The sequence below is a fragment of the Mustelus asterias genome, chromosome 19 (genome assembly GCF_964213995.1).
Source record: "Mustelus asterias chromosome 19, sMusAst1.hap1.1, whole genome shotgun sequence".
NCBI lineage: Eukaryota > Metazoa > Chordata > Chondrichthyes > Carcharhiniformes > Triakidae > Mustelus > Mustelus asterias.
The window spans coordinates 73,293,096-73,305,505 of record NC_135819.1 but is presented as its reverse complement, the minus strand read 5'-3'; the positions used below and the strand labels follow the sequence as shown (position 1 = coordinate 73,305,505).

Genomic DNA, 12,410 nt, shown 5'->3' with positions numbered 1-12,410 from the left:
GCGGAGTCTGCACGTTCTCCCCGTGTCTGTGTGGGTTTCCTCCCACTGTCTGAAAGACGTGCTGGTTAGGTGCATTGGCCGTGCTAAATTTTCCCTCAGTGTACCCGAACAGGCACCGGAGTGTGGTGACTTAGGGATTTTCCCAGTAACTTCATTGCAGTGTTAATGTAAGCCTCCTTGTGACACTAATCAATAAACTTTAAACAATTCTACATTTTTTTCAAATAAGGAGATCAAAACTGTATAGTACTCCAGATGTGGTCTCACCAAGGCCCTGAACAGCACAGTATAGCATCGCTACTTTTATATTCCATTCCCTTTGCAATAAACACCAACATTCCATTTGCCTTTAATCTACCTAGATTATAACCTTTTGTCATTCATGCACCAGGAAACCTAGATCTCTCTGTAGCACTGACTTCTGCACTCTCTCCATCTAAATAATACGCTGCTTTTCCATTTTTGCTGTCAAAAGTGGGCAAGTTCACATTTTCCCACATTATATCCTTTGCTGGTGAAAGGTCATCCAGACACGAAACATTGGCTCTATTCTCTCTCAGCATAGCTCTCTATTTCCTTTTCCCCTCACATGTTTATGTACCTTTCCCTTAAATGCATCAATGCCAGTCACCTCAGCTATTCCATTTGAGAGCTAGTTCTAACCACTTTTTCAGTATAGAGGAGGTTCCTTAGTTCTGTCAAGTGCTGCTCGGAACAATGGACTGTATCCCGACCAGAATTTATCACTCTGGTAAAAACAGATTATTCAATCATTTATCCTAATGTCACATGTTGGGATCTAACTGTGCGCTGATTGGCTGCCTTATATCTTTGTATTACAACGCGATCACACTTCGAAAGAACTTTACTGGCTGCAAAGCATGGTGGGTAAGGCTGTGAAAGGCACTATATAAATGCAAGTTAATTTTTCTTTTGGAAATATGGCAAATAGAGTGGCACAGTGGTTGGCACTGCTGCCTCATAGAGCCAGGGACCCGGATTCAATTCCCGGCTTGGCTCACTGTCTGTGCGGAGTCTGCACGTTCTCCCCGTGTCTGCCTGGGTTTCCTCCGGGTGCTCCAGTTTCCCCCCACAATCAAAAAGACATGCTGGTTTAGGGGGATTGGCCGTGCTAAATTCTCCCTCAGTGTACCCGAACAGGCGCCGGAGTGTGGCGACCAGGGGGTTTTCACAGTAACTTCATTGCAGTGTTAATGTCAGCCTGCTTGTGACACTAATAAATAAACTTTAAACTTTTAAAACTTTAAGGAATCTTTCGCTTGTCTCCCTGAGCCGTGACGGTAAAATGTGTTCGCAGTGTTTAGTGTTTCACAGCTGTACAGAGAATTTATGGGATAAATTGCCCTGTGAGAAGATTGAGAGCGAAACACAGTTGGAACTTCCGTGCTTCGGAAGTGGCTGTGTTTTATTAAGGGCACGTTATTGGGAGAGGGGTTGGGAGGGTCGTCACAGAGAGCGAACTAATTGAAAAAGTATTTGAAATAACAAAAGATACCTGAACCGGTCTCTTCAAATGATGTTCGGTGTGGCCTCTTATTCAGATTTAAACTTGGCTACAATTGTTAAAGCACTGACTCAAAATAATAAGGTTTATCTTCCATTCCACTTGATACAGGGACAAGGAGCCTTTTGTTAATTGGTATAGCCGTGTCTATAACTCTTTCACATTTCAGGTAGACATTGCTGACATGCTTTCCACTGTCCAGTGACATGAGTGAATGCGGGTAAAGTCAATACTGCAAGCTGCATTCCCCCCCCCCCCCCCCCCCCCCCCCCCCCCCCCCCGCTCCAGTGTACACTGGGAATGGTTTATTGTGACTCACGTTAAGCAGGGTGAGCAGTGATTGAAGGGATCCTTTTCCCTTACTCCCACCTCACGCCACTCCCATATTTTGAAAATGTACCCATCCCACTATATGTGTTGTTAAGCTGTACTGTTCGCGATGCTGAATTTTGGATTCTGCCTTTGGGAAGTGTGGTGCGCACAGATGTTGGATGCACACGTGTAATTACAGAACATCGGGCGGCACAGTGGTTCGCGCCGCTGCCTCTCAGCACCCGGGTTCAATTCTGGCCTCAGGTGTCTGTCTGTGTGGAGTTTGCACGTTCTCCCCGTGTCTGCGTGGGTTTCCTCCGGGTGCTCTGGTTCCCTTCCACAGTCCAAAGATTTGCAGGCAAGGTTGATTGGCTGTGCTAAATTGCCTCTTAGTGTCAGGGGGACTTGCTAGGGTACATAAGTGGGGTTTCGGGGATAGGGCCTGGGTAGGATTGTTGTCGGTGCAGGCTTGATGGGTCGAATACCCTCCTTTTGCACTGCATGATTCTATGAGCGTTGAACTGTTGTGCTCTGCTATTGTTATTGGTATCAGGCATTTCCTGGATTTAAATATACTTTTTAAAATTGATTGACCCCTCTGATTAAACACCATATCCCCTATCACCCAAGGGGAGTGTGGTATCTTGGTCATCTTTGATCACACTCCTCAGACAAGCTCGAGCAGTGACTGAGGGGATCCTTTCCCCTCACTCCCCCCCCCTCCCCAGATTTTGTCTCCCTCTTTTCCCGATTCGTCCTTCCCTCTTCTCCTGACGACTAAGAAGACGGGATTGTGAGTTCTGCCCGCGCAACTGAGAATCTTAACAGCCTTGATGGCAGGTGTCTAATCTGAAGCTGAAACCTGGGCTACCATCATTCCAGTGACAATCCCGTCTGTCGGGTAGAAATCTGTGCTGATATAAGCCTCCCCTCCCTGTCGACGCTGCAGCAACATCTGCTGCCTCACAGTATCCTCCCCCCAACGTCACGGCAACACACTGGAGATGTCCTGACACCAACAGCACCCCACAGCTTCGTCCAATAACAAAATGGAGTCACTCCACATGATGCAATTTTGCGTCATTTCATGTCCAGTTGTTCGTTGTACTGTATTTACACAGCTATAAGGCTCATGTGGGATTTAAACGAGGACTGCATGTCGAGTGCTATTTTCCAAGGTGGAAATCATTTTGAACAAAGCTCGTGCTTTCAACCAGAGAAGTTGTTTTGTGCTGCTTCATTGCAAATACCTGTTTGTGCGCGCGCACGTCTGTGTGACTTTGTGTAACATTTTCCCCCATCTCCATACATGTCAAGTGTCTATAAATTTCTACATACAATATGTCTGAGTACTCACCACGCCCACTTTAAACGGGGTTCCTCTATGCAGCCTCTGTCCCAGTTCCAAATAGAGAATGATCCAGTGATGTCCGCATGAGAACTCGTTCTTTGCAATTCAAGATTTGATGAAAAAGGCAAAAACCATTCCGGTTTAAAATACCTCAGCTGCTCCGTCTTGTGTAATGTTAACCTAACCCACTCGGACAGGATCAGAACACCCTCCCGAGTTATACCACCTCCCATCCCTATTTGGGTGCCTGATATGAAGTGAGAGTCACCATCCTTATGCCGATCTGCCTCGTCAGGATAATTGGCATCCTATTTTGTGCAAAGAGACCCTGTATCCCCCCCCCCCAGCTGCATGGACCAGTGCCCCATCACACACAACAAGCTGGCTCTTCGGAATCACGTATTCATTTTTGGCGTAGCAGGTCCGATCGGAAGCTTTGCGGCATTCTTGACCTGAATCTGTCTTATCTCCAAGTTAACTGTATTGAAAAACCATCCTTCTTTATAATCGGCTTGCAATCCACTTTGCATTCCTCAAAAAACCAGAAGCAGGGCGGTAGAGGTTTAACAGAAATGTACAAGTCAGGTTTGATTGACACAGTCTGGTTGAGCGTAGCCACTTGATTGTGGAGCGTTATAATTAGTCATGGTATATTGCTTTAAGTGGATGATGGTATTTGAGGTGTTAAATGATTAATTGTTTTTAGCACAACAACGTACTTGAATCTTTATCTTACCTGGCCCCGATAAGGATTAGACGTTAATATGGATTTATGCACCACACTCGTGGGAATGCTCAGCATATCGACGAGAGATTGGAGACTGAGCTTCTGAACAGAATTTTTAAAAATTGAGAGCTTAAATTTTCATATTACAATGGGATTATTTTCTTTCTTCACAGCTCTTGCAGCAAGCGACCTCCACGAGTAACCTGGGCGCATTCAGTGGCATTCAACAGATGGCTGGTGAGTAGAAGAACTTCCATTTCCTTTCTGTTCCAGAGGATGGGGCTTGTCAACTATTTGCCCACATTCTCCTTTTAATAACCTTCCCCCCACCCCCACCCCCCCCAAAATCTGCAAGAACATTACAAATGTTCCAAAATGACCATCATACACAAAGCAGTAAAATTCAGGTTCTTTACATCATCAAGTAACACTCTGAGATTTTTTAAAATTTAATTTATTATTGTCACGTATTAGTATCCAGTGAAAAGTATTGTTTCTTGCGTGCTATGCAGACAAAGCATACCGTTCATAGAGAAGGGAAGGAGAGAGTGCAGAAAGTACTGTCATAGCTAGGGTGCAGAGAAAGATCAACTTAATGCAAGGTAGGCCCATTCAAATGTCTGATGGCAGCAGGGAAGAAGCTGTTCTTGAGTCGGTTGGTACATGTCCTCAGACTTTTATATCTTTTTTCCAACAGAAGAAGGTGGAAGAGAGAATGTCCGGGGTGCATGGGGTCCTTGATTATGCTGGCTGCTTTTCCAAGGCAGCGGGAAGTGTAGACAGAGTCAATGAATGGGAGGCTAGTTTGCGTGATGGATTGGGCACGGCCCTTTGTAGTTTCTTGCAGTCTTGGTTAGAGCAGGAGCCATACCAAGCTGTGATACAACCAGAAAGAATGCTTTCTACGCTTCAATACATGTTTCAGACATTTTTAATGGTCCGTACAAATGGTGCAAAGTTATTTTAAAAGTTGTCTACATAGAACAAGTTGCACTGCAATATGCTTCAATGCAACTGAGATGCATATAAAATTCACTGTATACACTGAGTGAGTCATTCAGCCCGAGAGGGTTCTGTTCCCCATTGTTCACAGTGGATGAAAGGTCTTGGACAATGACCCTCCCCATTGCGCCTCTGCCCCAAGCTTTAGTGCATCCCTCAGCACATAGTCTTGGGCTTTGGAACGTGCCAGTTTGCAATACTTGGTCGGGGGCAACTCCTTGCACTGGAAGACCAACAAGTTTCGGGACAGACTCTTTTAATATTAATGCTGTTGAGTCGCACCTCCTGGATACAGTACACAAGGCTGCTGCTATTGCAGCAACTTGGCTACCTTCCATTGGAGCGATGACTGCGCACGTGACCAAAACACAGTGGCAGCACGCTGCATCCGCTGGTTCAATTAACAGTTCCATTTCCAATGGCTGTTGAACCCAGACAACATTCATGTTTTTGCTGTGGTTGCAGCTCTGGGAAGTTTGTACCCAAGGCCAGAACCAATCAAGAGTAAGATGAGGGATTGGGTAAAGCGCTCTGAGTTCTGTCGTTAGTATCTCTTACTATCATGGACTCGATGAATATCTCAATGCCGTTAATAATGACTGCCTCTGTACCATAAGACACAAAAGCAAAGTGAAAGCAAAATGGATATTTTGTTCATATTAAAAAAAAGTGGACTCACCTGGTCCAAAATCCCACAGATGCTGACCTGAAGTTCTAGAATGGTGAGTGAACTTCACTACCTGTGATTTTATTCATGATCACGGTCTTGTGTCACAGACAAATCAGCTTTTTAAAAAAAATTGATGTGGATTGAATATGGACATGTTAGAATAATTGAAGGGATTTGATTACTAAGAGGGGTAAATGTTGTGTTTTAATTCATTCGTGGGACATGGGTGTCACTGACGGGTCAGCATTTATTGCCCATCCCTAGTTGCCCTTATTCAGAAGGCAGTTGAAAATCAACCACATTGCTGTGGCTCTGGAGTCACATGTAGGCCAGACAGGGTAAGGATGGCAGATTTCCTTCCGTAAAGGACATTAGTGAATCAAATGGTTTTTTCAGACAATTGACAATGGTTTCATGGTCATCAGCAGATTCTTAATTCCAGATATTATTTATTGAATTCAAATTCCACCATCTGCCGTGGCGGGATTCGAACCCGGGTCCCCAGAACATTAGCTGAGTTCCTGGATTAATAGTATAGTGATAATAGCACTAGGCCATCACCTCTCCTATATAATGATATAAAGACACCATAAGAGATCGGGTGAAGACATTGTGGGTTCACTAATTTAGACTTAGCATGTGAGAACAGATACACACAGCTTGACCACATCAGAGTTGTGTGCTGTGCTCTGCTCACAGGCAAAAGTGAAACTGAAGCTGGATCACTTGACTTACTTCCTTTCTGTGATTGTATGCTGCTACCCTTTAAAGGCATATAACAACATCCCCTTTTCTTTTTAAAGCGCCTTTCCTCCTCCCCCTTCCAAAGAAGTATAACTATTTACAATACATAATCCTGTTGAGTTATCATCACGTATGTACATTGGACTGAAGAATCTATGAGGTAAACTGCTGCTATATCCACGTCTTGTGATGTTGACCTTGCCTGGAACTTTCTTTCAATGTTCACAGTGACCTGTGGGATTGTCATGCTTGGATGTTGTCCCTGGTTGCGTTCTTGTCCTAGATGCGATGGGACTGCATAGCGTTTGAGAAGCTGGAATGGATCTGATTTGTCCTCGGTTTGCACCTTGTCATTGCATTTTTGCACGTACCGATTTCATTGGACCTTGTTTCCGAACAAATCCTTGTCACCTCGGCTGGCTGGCATGTATCTTCTGTGGGAGCCTGGACTGGATATGAATTTGCAGCCTCAACTGTAAACCCGGCGGTTCTGTGCACGCACTTTTATTGCGCGAGCTACTCCCTAGTTTCTGAAAGCGTAGAATGGGTAAGGGTAGGTAAATTGATGCACACTGGTCTGCCAAACATGAGCTCTCTCATAGTTGCTGTGAAAGGGGTCTCTCTCAGATATAATGCTGCAATATGTAGATCTTGCTTGGCCTGTCTACATTTGAGAATTAGAGATTTTGTCATGCAATCAATCATTCAGCTAGGCCGTTAGATCTAAGTTAATGAGGAGAAGTAGTGTGGTCGATATTCCACAGCTCACCCATATCCTGAAATGACTTACCAATATATCGCGGGCTATTGTCAGTAATTATCTCTCCACTGGTACACCAAACAAACTGAAAATAGCACTTAGAGTGGGCATGACGGTTGTGCTTGACATATTGTGTGGTTGTCGACTAATGGGATACTTGGTAAAATAGTTGACGATGATGATGAAGTCAGTGTTATGGGCATGAAGGACGTCAGATGCGATTTTGGACTGAGAATGGGTAGGAACCTCTTGTGGAACCGGTGGTTCTTTGTGCCGACTCGGCAAATGCTCTTGACAATGCTTTACAGTGCTTGACAATTCCTTCGATGTCATTGTTCAACCCAGCCCATAAGCTGTTTCTCAGGCGAGTCTTCTCGTCCAATCCGTACCCATGTGTGAGTGATGAAGTTGCTGTGGAATATCGGTTCACAACAATGCCATTGTGCTGACCTGCCTGCCTTTAAAATCACTTCCCAGGAGATGCCTGGCTCATCCTAATCAGGCCAAGATGGTCTCATGCGTTCACTGACGTGCTGAGTTGAACCAGGCCATTGTTCGATGATGATTTCCAACCGTTTCCGTAATGTTGAATCTTTCTTCTTATAGCTCTCGGCATTTATGCTGCTCACAATGTACCAGAGGTTGGATGTTGGCATTTGTCCCCCACCTTGGCCGATAATGAATAGTTACAAACTTTCTTAGGACAGATCATTTGGATCTTGGCTTTGGATGGTATGACTGTATCTATGTTTTCCACAAGATCAACGTTGTGAAGTCTGTGTTCACTGCTTTCTGTCTGATTGTGCACATCACCATCAGTTTCTGGTTTGTCAGTCACCTCATGTATATGTTTCTGACCAGACACCGATGGTCGTTCTTATTGCATGAACGTACCTGCTGTGTACGGTCTGTTTGGATCAGCACATGGTTCTTTGTAGCTGTATCAGCCTTTGCTCCAGTGCACTGCCACTACCAATGGTTCTTTCTGCTGCCTATTTTGTGCTATTGATGCAAAGCTGGACATTTCCTCTGCATGATGTGGGTGTCTAGTGAGAGTGCCAACGATTGGGACTCGGGACCTGTAAGCTTCAGTGACCTGCGAGGATCGCTTCGTACTTACATCCACCCTTGAGTAGCTCGTCAATGCTCTCCATTTTGGACTTTTCTGGCAGATCTTTCTGGAATGCTTCCACAGGTGTGGCTGCATCTGAAAAATCACAGAACATGGGGCAGAATCTTAACCAAAAGATAGCAAAGCGTTCGGATCTGACTGAAAACCTGTATTTTTCTCTCCGGAGAAAAACAGGTTTTCTCGACAGATCTTTTGACACTTTGTCAGAAAATAACAGGGGCATGTGTTTCATGCCATCAATTTGAGGGACGGGGCCCAAATGTGACGGTAAAGGTGGTTGCACTGAGATCGGGCCCAGATTAGACCAAGAAGTAACCTCCCTCCGCCCCACCATAGACGGTTTGGGCTCCCCACACCCTGCCATGTTGGTTCTCTCGACATGTTGTCACGCTCACTACAAGGGATCCATCTGCGTGCCAGTCTTTATTTGAGCACTATCCCAATCCGCGTCCTCAAAGCTTCACTCTGCAGCCGCCATGCTGTGATTTCAAAACTCTCCGATGCAGCAAACTCATTGTGATCTGACCAAAACATCAAGGGCTGCCTCATGCCATGTAGCACAATCTGAGGCTGTCTACTCTGTCATCTCTCTACTTAAATCTTGCTGCCAGGCTGTTTGACCACCGTGGAACACCCCCATGTCATGTTTTTGCAATGATATCAGGGCACCTGTCACTCGTAAGGAATTGGCTCAACACATTGTGAGTTTGTTTATTTAAACTAGGCTCATGAGAACATGTATGTATGGATAGTAAGCTTGAAGACATCAGCAGCTGGGCTGTGTTGCTGTGTTTGACTCTCATTTAAAAATGAAGCTAAAAGGTTGGATCACGTGACACATTTCCCTTCGAGTGATGGCATGCTGCTGTCCCTTAAAGGCAAACTACAACAGTCAACACTGGAACTTGTCACAGACACAAGCTTGGTTCGCATGCAGGCTGATTTGATTTGATTTATTATTGTCACACGTATTAGAATACAGTGAAAAGTATTGTTTCTTGCGCGCTATACAGACAAAGCATACTGTTCATAGAGAAGGAAAGGAGAGAGTGCAGAATGTAGTGTTACAATCATAGCTAGGGTGTCGAGAAAGATCAACCGAATGCGAGGTGGGTCCGTTCGAAAGTCTGATGGCAGTCTTGGTTGGTCGGTGACCTCAGACCCCATGGCTCTCCATTTAAATGTGAATGGGGTGATGAGGTGTACTCCCAAAGGGGAAAAGTTCTGTTCCACACGAGGATCCTCTTTCAGGGTGAAATACCTGGGAGTGCAGGTTGACCAAAGGACACGGCCTCCGTGAGGGAACATTGAGCAGATTGTTTGCTGCCTTCATCATTTAAATAATGTTGTGATTTTAGAGGTGGTGTAAAGTCTAACGGTGCAGACATCCTGCCTATTCGTCATCATCCAGAGGGTAGGTAATACCTACACCAGTCATCCTTGGTATGCACGCACACTCATCAGCAGTTGTTTCCCTTGGTTAACTGTGATTTAGTGCAGTTCAACGTAAAACATAGGAACAGTTGTAGGCCGTAAGGCCTCTCAAGCCTGTACTGTGGTACGGTAAAACCACGGCTACTCTTCTCCCTCAGCAACTTCCTCTCCTTATCCACATTTTCTTTGTGTTCATAGAATAGAATCACCACAGTGCAGAAGGAGGCCATTCGGCCCATCGGGCCTGCATCGGCAACAATCCCATCCCGTAACCCCAGCTAGTCCCCCTGACACAGAGGGGCAATTTGGCATGGCCAATTCACCTAACCCGCACATCTTTGGACTTGTGGGAGGAAACCGGAGCACCCGGAGGAAACCCACGCAGACACGGGGGAGAACGTGCAAACTCCACACAGACAGTGATCCGAGGCTGGAATTGAACCCGGGTCCCTGGCGCTGTGAGGCAGCAGTGCGAACCCACTGTGCCACCCTCGACGGTCGTTGTGCAAAAAATCTGTCCATCCCACATCCTGATTATATTCCATGACGGAACATCCACAACTCCCTTTGAAAATTCTTGATTCACGCCCCTCAGGAATTTCTCTTCACCTCAGTCCTGAAAAGTGGACCACTTCTTCCAAGATGCTGATTCCTGGTTCTGGACTCTCCGCAATTACTCCACTGAGATATCTGAAAGTTTTATGTGTTTTAATAAGATCATTTCTCATTTTTCTGAACTCCAGGGAATATAGGCCCTTTAAACTCCTCCTCTCCACATAGGACAATCTCCTTACCTCAGGAATCAGTCCTTTGTTGCAACTTTTCTCAGGTATCTCCTTTCTCCGATGTGGAGACCAAAACTGTACACAGTACCAATGTTCTGTCTAATTTGTGTGCGGCCTGCAAAACTGCACATTTTTCTTATGTGGCTGCGTATGTGCATCTTCGTGGCAGCTTTGCTTGTGTTGATCCTTTTTATTCCCTACACAGCACATTCCTGAATGCTGCAAGGCTTCGAGAGAGCTGTGACAGTGCTCCAGGTGTGGTCTTGCAAAGCCTTATACAAGGAGAGGAGGCAGTGTCGTAGTGCTATTGTCACTGGACCAGAAATCCAGGGACCCAGGGTAAAGTTCTGGGGACCCGGGTTCGAAATCCACCACAGCAGATGGTGAAATTTGAATTCAGTCGGAATCTGGAATTAAGAATCTATTGATGATCGTGAAACCACTATGCATTGTTGTAAAAACCCATCTGGTTCACTAATGTCCTTCAGGGAAGGAAATCTGCCATCCTTACCTGGTCTGGCCTTCATGTGACTCCAGAGCCACAGCAAGGTGGCTAACTTTTAAATGACATCTAGGCCAGTCCTCAGGGATTGGGCAGTAAATGCTGGTACAGACAGTGGCGCCTACATCACAGTCCGGGCAGCACGGCGACACAGTGGTTAGCACTGCTGACTCACAGCGCCAAGGGCCCAGGTTGGGTCACTGTCTGTGTGGAGTTTGCACATTCTCCCTGTGTCCTTTCTCCCCATTTCCTCCAGATGCTCCAGTTTCCTCCCACAGTCCTAAGATGTGCAGGTTTGGTGGATTGGCCATGCAAAATTGCCCTTTAGTATCAGGGTGACTAGCTAGGGTAAATGCATGGGGTTATGGGGATAGGGACTGGATGGGATTGTGGTTGGTGCAGACTCGATGGGCCGAATGGCCTCTGTAGAGATTCTATGATAACTATCACATGAACGAATAAGAGAAATTGCAGCAAGACTTCTTCACCCTGCAACCCCCTTACATCACGTTATCTCTGGTGTTCACAGTGCACAATACAATGTTTATTGAGAGCGAAGTAGTGGCAGCTGGGATGTGCGTGTTGGTTAGAATTTAGCTATCGGCCAGCCAACCAGATTGGCAGAGTGCCGCGGGACCCCTGGTTTGGTTTGAGTGCTCACCATCATTGCTATGTCTTGGCTTCTCCTACACTGCTTGCTGCTCCTTCAAAGACATGTTCAGTTGCAGTTATTGATGAACCAGTGTAGCTGGAAGGGTGAGCGGCCGAGGCCTGATACTTTTCAGGCACGAGGCTACAGACTGATCATTGCCCTGACGATGCTTCGAGCTGCCTATGGAATTGGCTGCTCACAGCACCGCTCGTCAGTAGCATTCCCGAATTAGCTGGTGTACCGGGACGTGAATCATGCTCCAATTGAAACTGTCAAATTCCAAACATGGAAACAAAAGCCTGTGAAATGTGGCGTGACCCACATTGCCATTAAACCATTTCGGCTGCCTTTACCATGTAAGTTAATACCATTGAGGAAACTTAATTGCCTTAGGTCTGCATTCAGCAAGTCTATTAGATAGTTTTTCACCTCAGAACATATATGAATTAAAGGACCATTTTGAAATCTCAGTTGACACTCCCGCATAATACTGAGGGAATGCTGCACTATCAGAGGTGCCATCTTGCAGATGAGACCTTAAACCAAGGCTGCTCTCAGCTGGAGATTAAAGATCACAAGGCACCATTTTGAACAAGAGCGAGGGAAGTTATCCCATGCCCCTGGCCAATATTTACCCTTCAATCAACGTCATACAAGCAGACTATCTGGTCATTATATCATTGCTGTTTGTGGGAGCTTGCTGTGTATAAATTGGCTTCTGTGTTTCTTACATTACAACAGTGATTACCCTTAAAAGTACTTCATGAGCCGCAAAGCACTTTGGGGCATCTGGCGGTTGTGTAAGGCGCTATGT

At 45.7% G+C, this 12,410-nt stretch overlaps 1 protein-coding gene across 49 annotated transcripts in view; it reads left to right on the top strand.

The window, feature by feature from the left end:
- The window catches only part of celf2 (cugbp, Elav-like family member 2), a 972,609-nt gene that overhangs the window by 920,415 nt on the left and 39,784 nt on the right, over window positions 1-12,410 (top strand). For all 49 annotated transcript variants that reach the window (XM_078235904.1, XM_078235880.1, XM_078235902.1 and 46 more), the window contains one exon: window positions 4,089-4,152. In XM_078235904.1, coding sequence (XP_078092030.1) covers window positions 4,089-4,152 — 64 coding nt within the window. The remainder of the gene's footprint in view (window positions 1-4,088; window positions 4,153-12,410) is intronic.